This window comes from Dermacentor silvarum, chromosome 7 (assembly GCF_013339745.2).
Source record: "Dermacentor silvarum isolate Dsil-2018 chromosome 7, BIME_Dsil_1.4, whole genome shotgun sequence".
Classification (NCBI taxonomy): Eukaryota; Metazoa; Arthropoda; class Arachnida; order Ixodida; family Ixodidae; genus Dermacentor; species Dermacentor silvarum.
Window position 1 is genome coordinate 171,365,324 of NC_051160.1, and position 21,457 is coordinate 171,386,780.

General features: G+C 47.6%; 1 protein-coding gene across 4 annotated transcripts in view; it reads right to left on the bottom strand.

Moving 5' to 3' along the window:
• LOC119458689 (egl nine homolog 1) overlaps positions 1 to 21,457 on the bottom strand; it is a 138,482-nt gene that overhangs the window by 44,183 nt on the left and 72,842 nt on the right. For all 4 annotated transcript variants that reach the window (XR_007468109.1, XM_049671374.1, XM_037720551.2 and 1 more), the window contains 2 exons: positions 15,828 to 15,947; positions 4,585 to 4,724 (listed from right to left, as the gene is read on the bottom strand). Coding sequence is in view for 3 of the 4 variants with exons in the window: in XM_049671374.1 (XP_049527331.1) it covers positions 4,585 to 4,724; positions 15,828 to 15,947 (260 nt within the window). In the remaining variant the exon portion in view is untranslated. The remainder of the gene's footprint in view (positions 1 to 4,584; positions 4,725 to 15,827; positions 15,948 to 21,457) is intronic.

Consider the following 21,457-nt stretch of genomic DNA (forward strand, 5'->3'; position numbering starts at 1 on the left):
TGGCCGTTGGGCACTCCGCTTGCAGGAGTACTCATTTTCTGTGTTCTACAAATCTGGACGGCTCCACCAAGACGCTGACTGCTTCTCTCGATACCCGGTCGATCCCCCCGATACACTGGAAGATGAACCTGACACCTTTACTCTGGCCATTACAGACTTCGTCCACATAGCTGACGAACAGCGCCGCGACTTATCTTTGTGGCCTATTATAGACGGTCTCAACTCACCACACCCTGACCCTTCCCTACGGATGTTTGTGCTCCACAACGACACCTTACACCGCTACAACGCCCGGCCTGACAGCGCTGAGCTCTTGCTTGTAGTTCCCGCTCATCTTCGCTCTACTGTTTTGCGCCAGCTTCACGATGCACCGACGGCCGGACACCTAGTCGTGTCACGCACGTATGATCTCATCCGTAGGCGCTTCTTTTGGCCTGGTCTCTACCGTTCTGTGCGACAGTACGTTGCGGCTTGTGACCTCTGCCAGCAACGCAAGACTCTTGCCCTACTACCTGCTGGCAGCCTTCAGCCCCTCGATATCCTTGATGAACCATTTTTCCAGATGGGACTCGATCTTCTAGGGCCTTTCTGTCACATGTAAGAGGTCGCCAGCGGTATACGAAAAAGAGGACGAAGTTCGCGGAGCGTCCCGAACGGCGCAAGCGCGCGAGGCGCGTGAACCGAGCTGTGATCGTGGAAGAAACAGCACGGTTCGATGATTATCGACGTGGCTCCGGGCCAGGAAGGTCGCATCTCCAGCTACGCTCTGGCGACGGGAGACTGAGTCCGTGACGTTGGCCGTCCAAGGTGTGGCCGTCGACCTCGGCAAGTTCGAGCGAGGCTCCTGGACTAGCTGCAGCCTCTCACGGCAGGACCGGGCACCCCAGAGAGGATCCCCCTTCTGCGGCAGACCGGCACGTTCGATTCTCCTCGGGACGCCACGTCGGCACTCACGAAGAGGTTGCGACGCATCCCGATGCTAGGCCTATCCAGGTGGGCCTAAGCAACGCCGAGCGCCATCGCCGACGAGCTGACGAGCTCATCAACGACGAGCCAACGAGCTCACCGCCGACAAAAGAGACAACGCGAGGCGTCGGCACCTACGGCACTCTCAACGCTTCGCACGAGCCCGACACGTGTGCGACAAGAACTTCAAGACGACGATCCGTAAGAGACGATCCCGTTTCTGCTTTACGACGCAGTTAGGCCGGGGCCAGGGTGGCCAGACTTTGGCGAGGAAAGGATAGGACTGACTTAGAGACATTAAGGCGGAGTTAGGCTCCGAGATAGATTCTATTCTGGTAGTTTTGGTATTTAGTCGTGTTTTCTATTTTGTATTGAGCAAGCATTTTTTGTTGAGTTATGTCTTTAGTTTTGAGTGCCTTCAGTTCTGAGTTACGGTTCTACCGTTCTTGTAAATATTAAATCCTCGTTTGCTGTGCCGCCAGTCATGTCTCTCCTCCATCGAGAGTAGTGCATGCACGCAACTCTCCGCCTCCAAAGCGAGTAAAGGTGACACTTTCCCCATGTCAACGACTGGCAACAGATGGGTTGCAGTCGCTACTGACTACGCAATGCGGTACGCTGTTACACGAGCACTTCCCACCAGCTGTGCTACTGATGTAGCCGATTTCCTTCACGATGTCATCCTGTGCCACGGTGCTCCTCGTCAGTTAATCACGGACCGCGGCCGCTGCTTCCTGTCTAAAGTAGTCGACGACATTCTTCGTTCTTGCTCGACCAATCAGAAGTTCACCACTGCGTACCATCCACAGACAAACGGCCTTACTGAACGCCTCAGCCGTACTCTCACAGATATGCTTGCTATGTACGTGTCTGAAGACCACCGAGACTCATTAACTTGCCTTTTGTGACCTTCGCCTACAATTCTCGTCACGACACCGCTGGCTACTCACCTTTTTATCTACAGTTTGGCTACGACCCACCATTGCCTATGGACACCATACTTCATCCTCATGCAGACACATCCTCTGCCAATGCTCGTGATGCTCTTGCCCGAGGTGACATCGCCCGTCAGGTTGCCCGCGATCGCTTGTCGGCTTCACAGGTCAATCAAAAATGTCTCTATGACCGCCGACACTGGGAGGTGAACTTCCCTCCAGGATCGCTCGTCTTGCTGTGGTTCCCGTCACGTCGCGTTGGCCTATGCAAAAAACTTCTCTCCCGTTATGCTGGCCCTTACCACGTCGTACGCAAAGTCACTAATGTGACCCATGAAATCGCTTCGCTAAATCCTAAGTCAGCCTCTGCAACAATCGCGAGTGACATAGTCCATGTCTCGCGCCTTAAACCGTACCACTCTCAGCCCGGGCCCTAATTGCACTGGGACGGTGCTTCTGCCGCCGGCGGGTAATGTCACGGGCGGCGATCCTGTGGTCGGTGCTTGGACGACGACGACGGCGTGGCTTTCTGGTGTGCACGTGCTCTCCTGAACGATTGCTGTAGCGTTGTGCGCCTTACCTTGTAAATATATCCATTGTATATATTGTCATGCGCTAAAGCAAGAGCAATCAGCAGTACCAGCAGCCAGACACAAAGAATGCCAGACACGAAGGGACAGTTCTCCAGCTGGCGCGGGATCATCGACTTCGTCGTCTTCTTCGCCGTTCTTGCTGGGCACGCAATGATGATCGTTCGCTGGCTTAAAACACCAGGTGGCAATATATTCTCCCCATAACAATATGATGACTGTCGACGGCAATGCGTTAGCAGTGAATCAATATAGCAACACAACGCATTGCCACCATCGAGATGAGGTATGTATGAGGCGTGTACTGCACTGGGTCTTCTTTTCCGCGCTTCTCTAAGAACACTCGTCACCATACTGCCCCACAGCCTGCACATGGTTTCCCAAATGCATGGCGCGCCGGTGTGTGCAAACACTGACAAACGCATTATGCGGCAACCGGGCTCCTTTCTCGCAGTTCTTTCTGGACACGCTGCGCCATCCAGTGTAATGCCGAGAAGACCATGCATGGCCTCCGAGACCGGAAGCGTGCCAGTGCCTGCAAACGCAGGCCCGAAGAGCAAGGCACCCAAGATTTCCCCCGTGCTTGCTCTCCCGACAATGGCAGGCCGCTGCCGGCAACTCGAGCGCTCCCACCACAAACCATTGTGAGTGGAGTGCCACCGCCGACAATCGTTGTGAGTGGAAAGGGAGAGGCGCAGGGACGTCAGAACAGTTGAATGTCCGCACAAAGGCACCAGGGCATACCTCAATTCCCACAGTATTTAGCATTTATGTACATTTTATTATGCACACGTGTTCGTATCATGTTCTGATTGTTGTACTTGCAGTTATGTATGTGCTTTTTGATATATGGCACCAGTCATTTATCTGACTTTTTTTTTATGAATTCACAAAATGTGGCTACCCTGTAATGGCCACGATAGCCAACACTATCGGCAAAAAATGTGATGCAGATACCATGCACTTGTCAGAATCAAAAAGAGGCGAAGCTTTCAAGTGATGATCAATTAAATTCTATAAAACTAACTGCAACGTGTACAATTGTCCTTATTTTCATCCAATGCAACACTGACTCCCATGCAATGTTTAATTATGCACCTTACAGGTGACAACTTTAATGTCATGTAAGGGTCGCTGAATTTGAGTCAGCTCACTCAGACTTGACCGAATTGTGAGGCTGAGTTCGTGTGAGCCTGGTTGAGTAGAATTTTGGTGAATATGAGTCGGAGCAACCTCGGCTGAGTAAAATCTTGGCTGAGCCCATGTCCGCGTGAGCTAGGCTGAGTAGAATTTTGGGGAGCCTGCATACACATGCCATTAAAGCACACCCAATCAGTAGGCAGTTGCATCTCACCAACCTCACAAAAAGAGGATTCAGATACACAAATGTCATGCTGTCTTTATATATCTTGCAAGTAGCATGATACTTAATTATAGAGGCAGTAATGAAAGGATACGGACATACAAGTTTATGCAGTAATACACGTAATCACAAACTTAATAACCGTCCGAACTTAATAGCATACTGTCATTCACAGGAATCGATGCAACTGGATGACTTTACTGCACGATTTTGATCTGCTTTTGCTTAATGTGTTACCTACTGTTTATAAAAACTGTTTGCCTGCTTTCTACATTGTCTGCAACATATTGGGCGTACCATGCGCTGGTCCCGAAGATAAGAGAGCCACGCTCCGCAACTATCAGCCAAAACGCGGCCGTGCAGTGGCCTCAGCGCCCCGCCCTCACCGCACCGCAAACCACCGCGAGTGGAGTGCCACTGCTGGAACCGGTTGGGAGCGGGCGGGAGTGGGCTTTCGTGTGTCCTCGTTTTTTCGCACAGTTATATAAACGTCTAAAAGCTATGAACCAACTAGCCTGCCAGAATGTCCTACTAACAGTTTGAAGAAATTTTCAACCAACTCACTCAGTCATTGACTCTTAATGCAAGCAATTATTTCAACCTTAGAGATCAGTCACAATTACACCAATAATTGGATGATTGGAGAGTTGACCCATTTCTCAGCGTTACTTAATGCATGCTTAATGACCAAATTTGACATGTCTGGATGAGAGCTTGGGCCAACGCTTACCTGACCGAGTAGGCTGGCAGCACCTCGTGGGGATTCCGCCGGTCAGACCAGAAGAAGAGCATGCGGTCAAAGATGGGCGCAATGTTGGCCACCTTGGTGGACTGGCCCACAGGGAACATGCGCAGCAGGCCCCCCTGCATCTGACCACGACATCGCAACCTCCCCATCATGACACTGCACTTTTTCTCAGGTGATTGGCCGCAAAGCACATGTAGTAAAAAACAAAACAGGAAAGGACAGCAATTAGTGACCCTTCGCCAAACTCTTAAGGCGCAACCTCATGCACACAATTTTGGAGCGACAAGTGACGGCACTGAGCAACAGGTTGTGCCGTCGCGGAGAGTGATCCATCGCTGTAGCTTGCTGTGTCGACTGTTGTTGGTCAGTCAGAAAATATTGCTTGTCACCCCGAAGTCAGCGCGGCAACATCCGCTGGGGACAGCAATTGCGCAACAACATGGCAGCAACCGGCCTGCCTGGTCCGCCCGCTTCGATCTGAATTCGCTCTTGCAACCTGCTCTCCACCATGACAGCTGGAAATAAATACACTCGAACCTCGTTATAACGAAGTTGAAGGGGAAGCCAAATTACTTCATTATATCCATTACTTCTGTTAAATAAATTATTATCATTTATTGCAATAAATACTGAATTGTAATTGACATTAAGAGAAAGAAAAATGGAGCTGGGCAGGCCATGTTAATGCGTAGGATGGATAACCCGTGGACCATTACAGTTAAATGAATACCAAGAGAAGGGAAGCGCAGTCGAGAACGGCAGAAAACTAGGTGGGGTGATGAAGTTAGGAAATTTGCAGGCGCAAGTTGGAATGAGCTAGCACAAGACAGGGCTAATTGGAGATCACAGGGAGAGGCTTTCGTCCTGCAGTGGACATAAATATAGGCTGATAATGATACTAAATGGAGTGCCGCATTGTAACCATTGAAATAAGAAGATGGTTTTGTGACCCGCAGAATCGCTTGCGATGAAACTTGAATAAAAAGACAGAAGAATCTTTGACTTTGCACCTGACGCGAGAGCCTTTAGATAGCTGCCTTCTGTTCCATTGTGATGGTCTTTCGTGTTCGCTTTCCACTTGGCTCACCGTGGTCGAGCAGCAAGTGGCACACAACACAGCCTGTTGAGAAGTTATCTGAGTAATACGTACGAACAAATAACATCTCCTCTTATACACAAACAATAATGCATGGTGTCCCGCAGGGATCAATACTGGGGCCTTTATTATTTATTACATATATTAATGATCTAGCCGATATACATAATTCTCCAGATCTGGTAATGTACGCTGACGACACAAATCTTTTCTTCCCGCTCATTAACTGCCCTCCAAAGTATGGTTAACACTTATTTACTGAAGCTTCGTGATTGGTTATATGCAAATAAGCTTAGTTTAAATATAAATAAAACAAATTACATTCTCTTCAAGCCGATCAATACCGTGGAACGTTTTTCTATACAGATTTATTATGATAACACAAAAATTAGCCAGGTTTCTTCTTAAAAATTTCTCGGCGTGTGGTTTAATGAAAATCTTTCTTGGTCTGTACATATCTCAAAACTTGCTTCCGAACTGAGTAAAATTGTTGGTCTGCTTTTTAGGATTTCTAAACTCTTGCCTGTTTGGTTAAAGGTGTCAATGTATAACGCACTGTTCTTTTCAAAACTATCATATTGTAATCTTGTATGGGGTACGACTACGTCTTCAAACTACCATAAACTACTGCTGCTACAAAAAAGAGCTTTGCAGGCTGTTGAGGGCTATTATGGTCCACCATAAAATTTACGTACACAACCCTTGTTTGTTAAACATCGCATACTACAAGCTGACCAAGTCTATTATCTACGGCTGTTGCAATACATTCATCGAAACGGCTTGTACTCTGTAACTGACAGGATCATAAATTACAACTTTCGTAAGGTAAAATTACGAGTTCCGCGAACACGCACGAATTATGGTAGACAAAAGCTAAATTTTCAAGTACCCACAGCCCTCAACAAGCTTCCCTTTATTGATGATTTCTTTTTATCTGAAAATGTGTTTACGAAAAACACGAAACGACGTTTGATTGAAGGCCAAATTGAAATGTAAAAAAAAAAAAATGTAATCCACAGTTTTCTTATATGTACGTTTTTTTTCTATCTATCTTTGTTGCGGACAAGTACTGCAGTCGCATATTTCTTGTCTTAATTCACCAGTCATGTATGCATTGTGTTTGTACATGTATGACTTTGTATGCTTGAGTATTACCTTGCACATGATTGTCTTTTTCCCTAATTAAGTTTCACTGTGCGCATTGTAGCATTGTTTTTGACATATTTGTGGCACCTTATATGTACATTTTCTTTTTTTCTTTTTTTTACTGCCAACTGTATGGGTACCGGGGCCTCGTCAGGCCTTACCGCCTTTTGTCCCGGTCCCCTCTTTTCTTTGAAAAGAAGAATAAACTTCACTTCACTTCACAGCGTTGCACTGTGCGATCGAGGAGGCAAGTGAGCTTCGCCGTGCCGGCTTGGCTCGGTCAGCTCGTGACTTCTCAGATTGCCCCGATACCAATACGATGTCGGGGGCCACGCCCAGCTGCCAGCCCACGCGGTGCGCCGCAAGGAAGAGAGCAGAAGTGAATGCACGGCCGTCGCATGATCGCCGACATTGCGCCGGGGTGATCTCTGAGGCCAGGCATGCATTTGTGGCTGCCTGCACGGCGTGCCGTAGAGAAAGAGAGAAGTGAATGTACTAATCTTTCGTACCACCGCAGGCAGCCGATTCAAGCGGGCTTGTGTGTGACCCTTGAGACTGTGCCGAGGAGATCTCGGAGGCCACACCCAGCTGCACCTGCCTGTGCGGTGCGCCGTGCAGTAGAAGTGAATGCACTAATCTTTCCCATCACCATGCGGCTTCCGCATTGCCTCGTGCTGTCAGGCACACACAGGAAAGAGAGGTCAGTGGAGAAGTGCTGCTTGTGCGCAGCTACACGTGGCGGGAAGACTAGTGTTTCTTGACGACTTATTACACATGGGAGTAACTGTCGTGACGAACTAGTGCCGAAACCCTGCGGTAAGCGATGTACTCGGCGCGCAACGTTCGGGTGTTTTTTTTGTTTTGTTTTGGAGATTAATCTACTTCATTATATCCATTCACAGGACAATTTCACTTCGTTGAAATGACATTGAAATACATGGACCTCTATGGGGATTTGAAGGGCAATTTCGTTTACTTCGTTACATCCATTATTTCCTTACATCCCATTTCGTTACAACGAGGTTCAAGCATACAGTAAAAAAGCTTGTTCAATTTGAATTCTGCAGGGATGCTCCGAAAATTCGAACTTCGAAGTTCAGCTGTTCGAAGTTCGAAAATTCGAAGTTCAGCTGTTCAAAGTTGTCTTAGCTATGAACCAAATAGCTCAGTTAAATACTAATCCGAGGAACCGAGGGACTTGAGTTCTGTTCATTACAGCTATACATAACGTCAAGGAAAGCAAGGGTAAATTAATGTTTCTTATTGACTGAAACAAATAATAAGGTCACGAGTGGTGCCAGGACTACATCTAGTACACATACGCATAACCCAGGGTCAATCGTTTTTGGGTAGAACCCAAGTATTCCCGATTCCTGCTCCCCAATAAGTTGGGTTAAATAAGAATCGGGTTAAAGCTGATTTGTTCCTGAAGTTCCACCCTTTCGTGAAGGGTAAAAATTTGTCGCAGTTTCACCCAAAAGCGAAGCATGCATTGCGATAGCAAATTAGTAGAGAGCTATACAGAGTAAGGATAGTAGTTTTATCAGCTGTATATAAACTTGGACATGCAGCAGCACCAGCAACGCGCAGAACTGCTGTCGATGCCGTCGGCGTTTTGCCCGCGTTCACACCGAACGCGCGCAGCGTTGGTGACTGTTGTCGGTGCCTCTGGGGGCGGCTCGGAGGTTTTCGACGAGATCAGAACAGGACACTTGTCGAGCTGCATCGGAAATCTTAGCCACCTTCTCGCCTCGCAACGTTTTTATAAAAATATGCATTCGGTGCCGCAGCTAAACGTCGCCTCCCTTCCCTCCCTTCCTTCTGTACCCCCATGGCCTTTCACGCGACGGAGGAAGTCGCGTTTGCTCTCTATATATGGTGGTTGCAAAGGAGGAAAGAGACGCTTAATTCTGTAGCCCTTCAGGGAGCACGGCGCAGACCACGCGTTTGCTCTCCGACGAGCGTTCGCTCGCCGTGAAAGCGTGCATCCTTCGTGCCCTTTCACTCGCACATACAGCGTCCGGAGTATGGCGACGATTTTATCATCGTTGACGTCATACGGAACCTCACGACGGCAGCAGAAATCCACTTTGGAGTGTCCACATAATTGCTATTGCAATAAAAAAAATTAAAAAATGCAGGCACTACAAAAGCAATCAACGCCACCCGGTGTGCGCAAGAAATTGGTCAAGATATATCACATGGCAGCAAATATATCATTCATGAAAGAATACTGCGATAAATCGGCATGAAGTGCGACAGGACATTGCAGAAAAATCTCAATGATAAGGACAAGAATCATCTTAAAGGAGCCATGACACCAAATCATTTAGCTTGAATTATCCATTGCACGTTAAACTGTACACGTCCCAGAGCAAGCTGGCAACATTGAAGTGAATTCGGTGCAACGAAAAATTTCTATTTCAATCTTTTTTTATGTCACAGTTGGTAGCAGTCTGGTAACACTGAGGAGTAACGAGTTTCCAACACTGAGGGTTCCATAACGGCACGTTCAGTAGTAATGAAAGTTGATCTCAAAGGCGACAATTTTGTGTACTCTAAGCACTGGAAGCAATTGCAAAAAAAATCTGGCAGAACCCATCGCAAAATGAATGCAATGTAACTGCTGAAATTAATCAGGCCTGTATGCAGCCGGGATGCTCACTTTCGTCTGGACACGCTGCGCCAGCTGGTGCGACCGCCGCAGCAGCAATGTTTGGTACATGTGTGAACAAAGAGCGTCTTGGGTCAGGGGTGGCAAGCCGCACCCAAGCGATGGGGGACTCCCTTGTGACCATCCTTCATGCGCTTCTGTGTTTGCTTTGAACTCTTTTGTACGCCCGGGGGTTTGCATCCTCCAAACCTTGGGTGCGGCTTGCGTCCCCTAACCTAAACCTCTCTATTATAAATGGTGTTTCAGCTAACTTGGGCAAAGCATATAAAAAAAAAAACAAAAAAAAAAACATAGGCGGTACGCGTGTCGTATTGGTGCAGCGTTGTGCCGAGCCGTATGGAGCACGTCACGATGCTTTCTCGAATCCGCCAAGCTCAGTAATTAAGATTACTTAACTTTTGAAATATTACCTTTAGTGAAACATCTGCAATACAAAAGTTGTAGCGCTTGTTCAGAAACACAGGATTATTTAATCTCTGCAAAGACAACTGACCTGTTTAATTTTTTTCCAGCATTTCTTTAAAGTGTGCGAAATTAAAAAAATACCACGTGATTGCCAGCTAACGCGGTGCACTTTTCGAGCCCTCAAATGTAAGTTGAATGAATTAGCAGCTTTCACAGCTATAAATTTCCAGCGGATCTGGTGGCTTGTGAAGAAGTTCTGAATGTCTTCTCCTTGTATTGTTGTCCACAATCAACTTCGATCTTCAGAAGCGTGCTGGAATGTGTTGGTGTTGTGAGAAAAGATAGCTCGACAGATTCTTCTCGAGATAAATCTTCAGAATGCCATCAGGAAAGTTGAGGTGGACATGTCGATCACCAGTTCAAGGTGTACTGCGCGAGTCACTGGACACGTGAAAATAACTATGTAAGACCAATCATTTCCTTGATCCTTTGTGTTTAGTGGTCCAACCCCGGTAACATCAAAGGGTGGCGCTTGTGTCTACCTATCACGAGGCAGAGGAGCGACTGGCTCGATAGTGGCACGGCTCACACATTTCTTTAGTACCTTTTTCACCATTTGCCTCCCTCGCTCAATCCAGTACGGCAAGAGTTTCGTACAATCTAGTACGGCAGTTCGGCAAGAGTCTCCAAGGCACCAGCTTGCACGAGACGACAGTGGGTTGTGTTGATCGTTAGCTCTGTCAAATATGTCTTGAAAGAAGGATAAAAGGATGCTTAACACTGCAGGACAACTCTGCTGCACTGAGTCTTCCTCCGACTCTTGGCACTCCATCGTCGTCAAAGGTCCAAGATCCTGTATACAGTTGCCAATGGATTTTTTGGACTCCGTAAATTCGGACTTATTGGACATTCCGGACTTCATAAAAGCACTGTCAGGGTTCCCATAAAGCTAATGCATTTTCGCGACCGATTTTTCAGATGAACTTGGGCCACGAAGTCCGGTTTTCCGGAATAAATCGCTCGTTCCGAGCCACGCCACCTGATCTCGGAGGCTGCCATGTTGGATTTTTCGCTGGGTTGGCTAGGCTTGACTTCCAGTGGCCCACTCTATAGCCTGCAAGATTGGGAGGCGCACGCTATCAGGAGAGAGCGAACGCCATCCTCCCGTCTGAGAGGCCATGCCCGCTCTTCCTTAGCTGACAAAACGCTCAAGGGGACGGCATTCTTCCTTTTTTCGTTCTTTTTTCGGTCAGCACTATCGTCATAATAACTTAATGCGGGATCAGTAATTTTTTTCTTTCTTTTTTTTTAGGTTTCCGTAGCTTTTTTGCACATGGTGTGTCCACAGAGCAGGTGTGTTTCAGAGACGTTGCCGCATCATTGTGTGTGTGTGTTGTGGGGAGCACACACCGCCACTTTCTCCCGCGGGCACTCGCCGTCGCTTGCGTACATAGCGCACTCGGCGGGAGCCGGGCGGACATCTTCTCGTGCGCGCGGAGCGGGAGCCGGGCAGACACGGGGGAGATGGACTTTGCCCTCTCCCGGTTCTTGCTCGCTTCTCGCGACGTGCGTGCCCGCACGAGAAGGAAAGTATCCGACGGGTGAGGAGGACATTCCCCTCGCAAAAAGGTAAAAAGGTATAAAAGAGCGCGACTGAGAGACCCCTGGGGCTCTCTGACCCCGCTACACCTACCTGCCCATACGGATATACCCACTGCAACCCTTGAGTGACCTTGTTTGCGTGACTATCACACGCGACGAGGCAAGCCTATTTTACAGTTAAACCTGGATATAACGAAATTGACAAATTCCCGAAAAACTTCGTAATAAAGAGGATTTCGTTATATGCAGGTCCGGCACGAAAATTCGAAAAAGAAACGCTTACCGTGTTTACTCGATTCTAACTCGCCCTCAATTGTAACGCACACCCGTTTTCCGTTTTCGTCAAAGCACTCATCCTTGGAATGTCACACCAGGTACTGGATGAGTGGACGCATGTCATTTCGCACAAGCGCGAGGCATCGGAAACGAAGAGCGAGCGCCATGATGTCGTAGCTTCGTATAGTGTTACAGTAGAACCCCGCTGTTACGTTCCCGGGGGCTGCGTTTTCCGCGGCTGTTACGTCGTTTTCGTCCGGTCCCGGCACAGCTCCGATAGAACCCAATGCATTGGTAACCCCACAGTTGCGTCGCAACTGTGGGACCGTTCCGGCATCATACGTTGTGAACTGCCACCCCGCACCGGCCGGAGCAGCCATTTTGACTTTTCATGTCGCTTGGCTTGGTGGCTTAACGATGGCACTGGCCGCCCAAAGTGCCGACAACTATGACGTATTTTTGGTTTCCGCCAGCAAAAGTATGGCCCTTGAGATCCGTATTTGCTATATAAAGATGGTGTCTATGACGCGTTGTGGCCCTAAAAATGGTTTTGGCTCATAGATGTTACGTATAATGTCCAAGGGCATACGCAGTCGCAGCGCGCCGTATGCTGTATGTGCGAGTGAAATCGTGCGAGGGGAGCTGACAACCGCGTCTAAATCTCGCGCGCGCAAGAAAAGCAGGGAGGAAGTGCGCCTTCTTCCGTTGCGCTCGAGGAACTGGTGAGGGAGCGAGGGGGGAGGGACAGCGGGGCGGCGTTGTACTGCGCGGCGGTGCACGGTCGCGCGGGCCGTATCTTGAAAGCGATCTGCGTTGGGGCAGAGTGCGCCGGCAGCTCGTAGCTTTGTGCGTACTGTGTGTTCTCGGCGCTCAGTTTGCGCTGAAACGATAGACAACAGCACGAAGGCCACTTCGCTCGCTTCTCCAGCGACGCTTCCACACGCCGCCAGCGTTTGACAGCGCGTGTCCGCGCTCATCGAGTGTGATGTGTCACAGCGTGTACTAGTGCGTCGGCAACATCAACTCGAAAAGGAGAGAGTGCCGGCTTGGCGGGCTAAGCCAGCTGCAGCAAGCGGCAGGATCAGGTTTGAATGAAGGGAGGGGGAAAGGTCACGCCCGCGGCGGGAAGATCGCCGGGTCGAGGGATGCAGGCCCGCCTCGGACACGTACACGTGCGCTCACTTTGCAATCCGTCGCGGCGGAGAAGGTGCTTCCGGTTGCTGCTCGCGCAAAAATGACAAAATTTGGGGCGAAATCTCTAGGTTGTCAGAGGGGAAAATTTGTTATATCGAGGGGGTCTCCCGCTGCCACTTCGTTACGTAGAGGTCTCAAATACATGTGCTTCTATGGAGTAACAGCGGGAAATAAAAAAACTTCGTTATATTCAGGAATTCGTTATATGGAGGTTCATTATAAGCAGGTTTAACTGTATCACTTATCATACAGAGCGGACTTCCCTCTGCAAGTGTGTTTTATTGCCCGCAGCAATAAAGGCTGTTGAGTTGACTCGCTTGTTGCCTTATTCGCCCGAACCCTACATAGCTGCGATTGCCCGCGCTACGGGTTGGTGAAGACCCCCACAGTGTGCAGCTTCGCATTTGTGAGATCGGCGCCACCTCCTGACTCGCCAACACGGTGACGTTCTTGTTGACTGTATACGAAGACGACGTAAGTCTGGCGCAAATCCAAGCAAATCCTGATTGGCGCCAAGCGTAGTATGCGGCATGGCATTATTAGAGATTTTCTTATGCCACTCTAAGCCTAAAAAAGTAAATTTTTTTGAGGTGAACGAGTTTTTCAAACTGTTTGATTCTTCGGATATTTTTGGTCCCCGCAAGGTCGGGAAAACCGGTTGGTGACTGTAGGGGACTCGCTTGGCATGCATGTCGAGCGGCGAAGTTCCTCTTGGAAGGCCTCGAATTATGCGAATTGTGAACACGAAGTGTTCTTACCTCCTTTGCGATGGTCATGTTAGCAATACAGCGGTTAGTCATTCTAGTTACTGATCACTCATATTTCTCAACATAGTATTCCTGACGCCGTCCTCGTTTGGGGCTGAGCTACGTTCTAAGGCTAGAGTGGCGGCATATACTTCTTGTTTCATTATGGGTGCATCAAGGTTGGGATTTTCCATTCCTTTGTACTCTCTCTTATCGATGTTATCACCTCCTGTTCCGATGTACCTGTCTGCCAGGGTTTGGATCAGTGATGCGTCATCCCCTTCAAATTCTGCTACCAATGTGTGTAACGCTCTATTAGTGACCGTTCTTGTATTGCATGGGTCAAGCATGCTCTGAAAAATTGCCCTTAGTTGTTGAGAGCGTTCCTCGTAACGAGTCACAAAATTGTATCCAGTTGTTCGCTTGGAGTTCCCTAGCATACTCATTTGCTTGTTCTGTCAGTGCCTCTATTCTAGCTCTGAGCTTTCTGTTTAAACGTTGTCTTTTCCATCGTTTTGTTAGACTTCTCCTGCCTTCCTACAGGTGGATGAGGTGAGGATCCACTACCGGTGTTTTTTCGCTTAGCGCGACGTGCTTGGTGTTAGCCAAGTATGCCTGCACCATTTCGTCTACCCATTCTTCTATTGTATGTATAAGATGCTGAGGGATCGGGCAATATCTATATGCAGTCCAGTCTGTAATTTTCGCGTTTCCGAAAGGCTTTTTAAATTTTGGAGTTGTAGTGGAGTAACTAGTAATATAACACTCGCTTCCCAGATTTTCATCCAGGTTCCTCCGATGTCCCTCTTTTACATTAAATGTAAAGGTGACGTCTGGGTACGTGTATCCGCAGTCGCTATTTCCAAGTCCCGTGGGGGCTAGGGGTAAGGTCTCTAGTTGCATATTATATTTCTCTACTGCTTCTACTAGGTTTCTACCCTTTTTTGTATTTGTCCTATAACCCCAATTGGTGTGGGGGGCGTTAAAATCTCCGGCTAAAGTAAACCTATCTTTTTTTTTCCAAATGTCCAAGTGCCCATTCAAGTATCTTGGGAAACGCAGCCTGTCGCTCTTTGGGTGGGCTGTACACGTTGCCATTACCGCTGTTTTCGTTGCACTCAACATCCTAGCTCTTAGTATACCGACACCTTGCGTACGAATACATAGGTTGGCTAGCTAGGTTTCAGGGCTTGTGTGAGGAGTGAGCCGTGTATCACTCCTTTCTTTGTGTCATCGCCTACTGCTGCGTAAGCATTCATTGCGTGCAGGCAACCGTTTAAGGTGAGGCCTGTTATTCTTCTTGCAATATCCGCCACCTCTAGGGGTTGAGATAATAAAGATATTTGATCCTGGTTTCAATCTCAGTAGGAACTGGTTTCCGTTCACCTTTCCTTGGCAGGCGTTTATAACTGCTTCTGCGATCTGCGGCGCTGTGAACTCCCTCAGTGAGGGCGCATGATCACTTTAATGTCGTCCTTAGGCTGTGGTGGAAGCCACCTTGTCTTGGATTTATTTTTCTTCGCTGGCTGTACCGGGGGCTTGGAAGATGGTTCCGATGAATCGTAGCCACCCTCGTTGAAAATAGCCTTTTTGCCCGCTCGTGCGAGCGCCTTCTTTTGGCGCACGGTCAAAACCGTTTGCCAATCTCTGTCGTCGTCTATCCGAGAAATCGGACGAGACACTAGTGCACCTGAAATCTCGGTTGCCGTGCTTTTTTTGTTTTGTTAATTAGTATTACTTTGTCTGCTTCATGGCAAAGCCTGTGGGTACTTGGACATTAACCTTTCAACGTTCGTAAATTTAAATGTATGCAAAACTCCCAGTTGCGTGCTTTGCTTCTTGGATGCGCGTGGCTGCTTGGCCTACATGTTTTGCATATGTGCAGGCCTTGAAAATCATTGTTTTGGTTATAGGACAGTACCGCTTAGAGTGCAGACCGGTGACTTACGTTAGAAGCAGTCTACACTGTACCAGTGTGACGACATAATCAGAAAACATTTTTCACCACCCAATGAACAATATGGATAAATGCTGTTTTGCTACATGTTCACACTATGCTTATGTAACTTATAAAGCCGTGACATACTTGGACATCCCAGTCTTTGTTGAGATAGTAGATGCTGGTGATACAACGGCCATCCTGGTTTGGATTGTCCACATGCTTCACATAATGCGTCCCACAGCTTGGGTAACAAGCTATCATGGCCTGCAGGAAGGAAGACAAGAGAACAACAAACATTTCTAAATCAGTACCATTATTGGCCCATTCAATGTCCACTGCAGGACTCACCAAGTGATCTCTAATCGATCCTAAACAGGCACCGACTAAAAGAGCAACTAAATGTACAACCACGCCAGCAGTGGCTGATACGGTCAACGATTTGCCACACTACATCAAAAAAAAAAAAAAAAAAGTAGGATTCAGGTTCACTGTTGGAACAATCACAGACAAAAGTTATCACTAAAAAAGAGAGCAGGCACCGGGCAATACCGTATGAAGTGTGCTATTGGTGCAGGATACAGTCCAACCCACTTATAACGATCCCAGATATAATGACCACATTTCAGTGCATTTACGATTTTCTGATCCTGCCTATTGCAACTGCTTCCACATATAATGTTTCTTAAATCACCATACTGTTACAACGAATGCTTCGAACCCAAACACGGTAAAAAAAGTGCGCGAGCGAAGTACCAATGCATAGCAGCGCGACCAAACTGGGTGCACGCCAGTGCGCAACAGCTCCAAAATCAGCACGTGAGCGACCACCGCAAGTGGATTTCGGAAGCCATGAAGAAGGTCACTCGCTTTTAGGCTTTCCTCCCGAGTGGAGGAGTAGTACAGCATAAACAGCATGGCACGGGGAGTGCAGTGCACTCTCGTTTTTGCGCAATTGTTCCTACAGTACGACCAGCTATGTCCTTCCACCATGGGAACAATGGCTGCTCAAACGTTCCTGTCGATATTCATGCCGCCCGAGTCGGCATGCTGCCGCCACGCAATGCTGCAGAGAATCTTCTTCTTTCTGGGGTTTAACGTGCCAAAATCAGTTCTGATTATGAGGCACACCGTAGTGAAGGGCTCTGGATTCATTTTGACCACCTGGGCTTCTTCAACGTGCACTACAACGCAAGCACACGGGCGTTTCTGCATTTCGCCTCCATCTAAATGTGGCCGCCGCAGCCGGGATTCGGTCCTGCGATCTCATGCTCAGCAACGCAACGCCTTAGCTGACTAAGGAACTGCGGCGGGTGCTGCAAAGGATCGACGATTACTTCGCCGTAATCAGGAGATCACGGTTCGGTGATGCTTCGTTGACACATTGCCGATGGCTGGTAACGGTCTACCTTTTGAAAATCGCATTTTTTTTTCACCCTATGTGACATAGATAATGTAAGTAAAGCTCTTATGTGGCTAAAGCGCAGTCGTAATGTGGTGACCACGACATCCGAGACCTTCACCGAATGACGGCATGCTGCAGCAGTTTCCAAAGTTTACGTTCCAGCCAGTGGAATGTTTCGATCTCATGTGCACAATACAGTCATGCCTCGCTGGTAGTAAAATAAATCACAAACTCCTGAATAAAAAATGGTGGCTCTGCTTGCAGTTTTGAAATGACAGGTTATCGGAACGGGGCGCCGTTTCGAAAGAGCTACAAGACGCCACATTTCGTTTAGATGGACGTTTTTAACGTCCATCTAAAGGTGGCGCTATCTATGGGCAGTTGGCATGCTGGCTTGGGCGAACGCATCGGGAACAAAAATGACAACTAAAAATTTGGTTTTCGGACCGAAGTGCTACCAATATGTAGCTGCTGACGCCAGCTTCAGTGCGATTTTTTCAAAAATGTTTCTAAGGGCGAGTTCATATATAACGAACTACTGATATAACAACCACTTTTTGTGGAACTATCAAGTTCGTTATAAACAGGTTCGACTGTACAGCCTCAGCTCCTACGGGCATGTTGAGCTGAATCTGATCACAGTGATGCTACCAAGAACTTGCGACATGGAGAAATTTTTGGAGCAGCAGAATTTAGATTTTGAAGCACTTTGAAGCATCTAATTTTGCATTTTGGAGCACTTTGGAGGAGCAAGTTGCATTTTAAACATTTTTAAGCACCTTACAATTTATTATGGAGTGCTTATGAGAAGCTAGATAAAACCTTTCCTTACAAAGCAGATCCCGGGGACGAAATGTTCTTGGGTAGTAGAAGTCAATACCATTCCGCGCCATTAATGTCAAAAATGGGGAAAGTCACTCATACAGTTAAAAGTTGTGGTTTAACCTCCTCAGCCATCAGCTAGTCTAGTTGTGCTCTCAGGCTGAAGCACTTGGCTACATTCAATGTGCTCGATGGAAAGAGAGTGACGTCACTCAGCTAGCCCCTCTTGGGTGTGTATAGACGGTTTTTTCATGGGCGCCGCCAATGTGTAGCTAGTGGCGCTATCTATGGGCAGTTGGCATGCTGGCTTGGGCAAACGCCCGTGTTGTATGCTATGGTATACGCTCGGCAGCAGTTTCTGGTGGATTCTTTCACACTCGCGCGGTCTATTTAGTATGAAGTGGCGTCTTCTACAAGGGGAATGGTCCTGTGAGGCGTAGTGAAGGAATTTAAGACTGAAGTAATTAAGCGGCTGCAGTTTCTGCTGGTGTTAGAGCGAACGGAGCACCCAGTGCGAGATGTGCATGTTTGTTTGAGTGGCTTACAATTAGCCTCAGATATGAGTCAGGTATTTCTGAAAATTCATTTCAAGAATGTTATGTTACTGCTGCATTTTCAGCACAGTAATTCTAAGCTCTAGTTTAGCAGCAACGAGAAGTTACGAACCATTTGACGGTCCTAAGAGCGTGGGTACCGTTCTGCTGGAGAATAAGTCGTGCTGTTTACTTTGACAAGCATTCAAGTTGTTATCTGTAGATACATTGGACGACTGCCTTGTTTGCTGGGCAAGGTTTCCGCCCACAAATAAAATAGTTTGGTTAATATTAACCGCATACCGTACTGTGTGAATCACTTTTCGAGTGGTCGAACGAACAGCTGCAGACTGCGCGAGCGCCCGAGGCAGTACTAAATGCTGTGTTATAGATCTGTCTGTTCTATATAGCGCATGGTCCAAGTGATCCAAGCATGCGGTATGACCATGTGAAGTCTTAGTGCATCGTTATCGCGTGTTCTGTTTTATTTTGCTGCTAAAGGAGGACATTTGAACTCTTACTTTTTTCAGTCTCGTAAGTTCAGTCATCTACGATGCATTCACCCATTTCACGGAATGTGTGTCCTAACAAATAGCTGTTGGATTCTCTTTACGTGATCCCCTTTGTATATTGAACCTTACATGGCAAAAAGGCCATGCCGATCAAAGCACGAAGCTTGTGTGTATCATGTTGGTTTGCCAACCGCAGTGCTCGCTGTGTTGAACAAAGCCTTCGGTCTCTTAGAGGAGGCTAACGCAGAGATAGTGATTTGAAGTCTACTAGACTTAAAATGCGTGAGATCGATGCCGGTGGCTGATGCAAATGTTTTACAACAACTCTTCGTCGAGTGAAAACCGATATATCCAACATAGTTCACAACACATACACACACCATGGCTGATGATGCGCGTCGCATTTTTGCACATCCAAGGGAAATTTACAGATACTGTAGCTACTGCTGCACCTAAAGACTACATGTTCGACGACCTCATAAGAACTGACATCCCGTAAATTGCACTCGGAACTGTCTAAAACACCTCCAAATCGTTCCGCGGCGCACGACCGGCAACACATTCAAGCCGCGCCGGCTCGCACAAGCCAGAGAGGAGGAAAGGCTCGTCGCGCGCCCGTTCCTCCTCGCCCAATGAAAAGGTCTATATGGAGAATGGTTAGGCCTCCATGGTTGCTAGACCATTTAAAAGGCTAGAAGCTACTGCTCGCCTATCACGTGAAGAGGGCCTATTTCTCATTTATACATTTTTTTTATGACGTGACGCTATCTCCTACTTTTTTTCTCTCAATAAGCAGAAGATACCAACTCAAAGAACATTTTAAGGAACAACACTTTCAAAGCACATACCATGTGGTTGTCAACATGCCTGCACCAAAGCTGCCAGATTTGTGATCCCAATAAAATATTGCACTTAACGTTGCTTAGCCATCAACGCTGCTGCAGCTTTTGGTTCATGTCAGCTAGTCTAGTTGTGCTCTCAGGCTGAAGCACTTGGCCACATTCAATGTCCTCGATGGAAGGAGTGTGACGTCACTCAGCTATCTATGGAGAATGGTTAGGCCCCCATGGTTGCTAGACCATTTAAGAGGCTGGAAGCTACCGCTCGCCTATCACGTGAAGAGGGCCTATTTCTCATTTATATTTTTTTTTATGACGTGACGCTCCCTCCAACTTTTTTTCCTTCCTCTGTGATGCCCAAGGAGCTATTGGCAGCATTGAACAAAAGCTCAGCAACACTGTCAATCACCTGTTACAAGGGAATGAACACAAGCATTATCATCAACATTAATTCTGTGCGGCGCAGAAAAAGTGGGTCCTGCCAGCCACCTGAGAGCTAGATTAGGTTGTGCATTACTTTGAGACCAGAGGAAGGCTTTTATATTGCTCACCGTTAATACAGTAAACCCCCTTTAACTAAAAGCTGTAAAAAATTCTAGTCAAGTGGAGTTCCGGGATAAACGAAGTCACGAAAATGAGAGCCTGCTGGACACACACATTCCACACAAAGCTTTCCAAAAATGCCCCGCCGATACAATTCAGTCCATTTAAAACGATACCACATATACAATATATCGGTTGTAACGATGCGTCGACCTAAGAGTCATTTTATACATTAGTCTACGACAAAAAGAACTATATATAGCAATATGTTATTCACCGCATATTGGATATAACGATCAAAATTTTGCCGTCTGGACAGAATTTTCAATGCAGAATAATCGTGACATCTGCATGCTAAGTTCCCCTGAAACGAACGATGCCAAGACGGGGTGAGAAGTTCAGCTACGCGAGTTCGCAGGTGTCTCCATTATTGCGCATGTCGTGCCCGTACCGCCCACGCACCGATTGCGAAAGCCACAGTGAGCATCGGAGTTGGCGCCACCTTCTTTTTGTTTTTTCACCTCACGCGTCACCCACAATCGCACCGAAAGATGGAGAGAGAAGAAAAAAAAAAAGAGGAGGCGAGAAGCAAAGCGGCGCAGTGGAGGCGCCTGTCCCGCCCCCACTCAGTCTCTCTTTCTCAGTGGCCGCAAAAGTAGCTCCACAGCTGAAGCCATGGAAGCGGCGGACAGCCCTGTTTGAAGATGTTGCCGGCAAAGCGAAAAGCAGTGGTACCACTCACAAAGACAGATTTGGAGCAATTTTTGGAGCAGGAAAATCTCAATTTTGGAGCAGTTTGGAGCACCTTTACACACATTTCGGAGACTTTGTACCAAATAAACGCATACTGCTACACACCCAACGTGCAGTGGTAAACGCAATAAAGGCACAAACCATTCCGTCGTTACTGTCATTCACGTACCACATGGACATACGATTTCCGCTGATGACTATGGCGATGCGGACTCCGCCGCTTCGTTTCGGTTGCACAATAGCGCCGTTTCTGCTCTATTGCGTCGCACATTTCCGGCTTTTTAATGCAAGAACGTATAGCCTTCGAGATTTATGTTTGATGTATGGCAGCCATGACATGAAGCATAGCCTCCGAGATGTGTACCAGCCG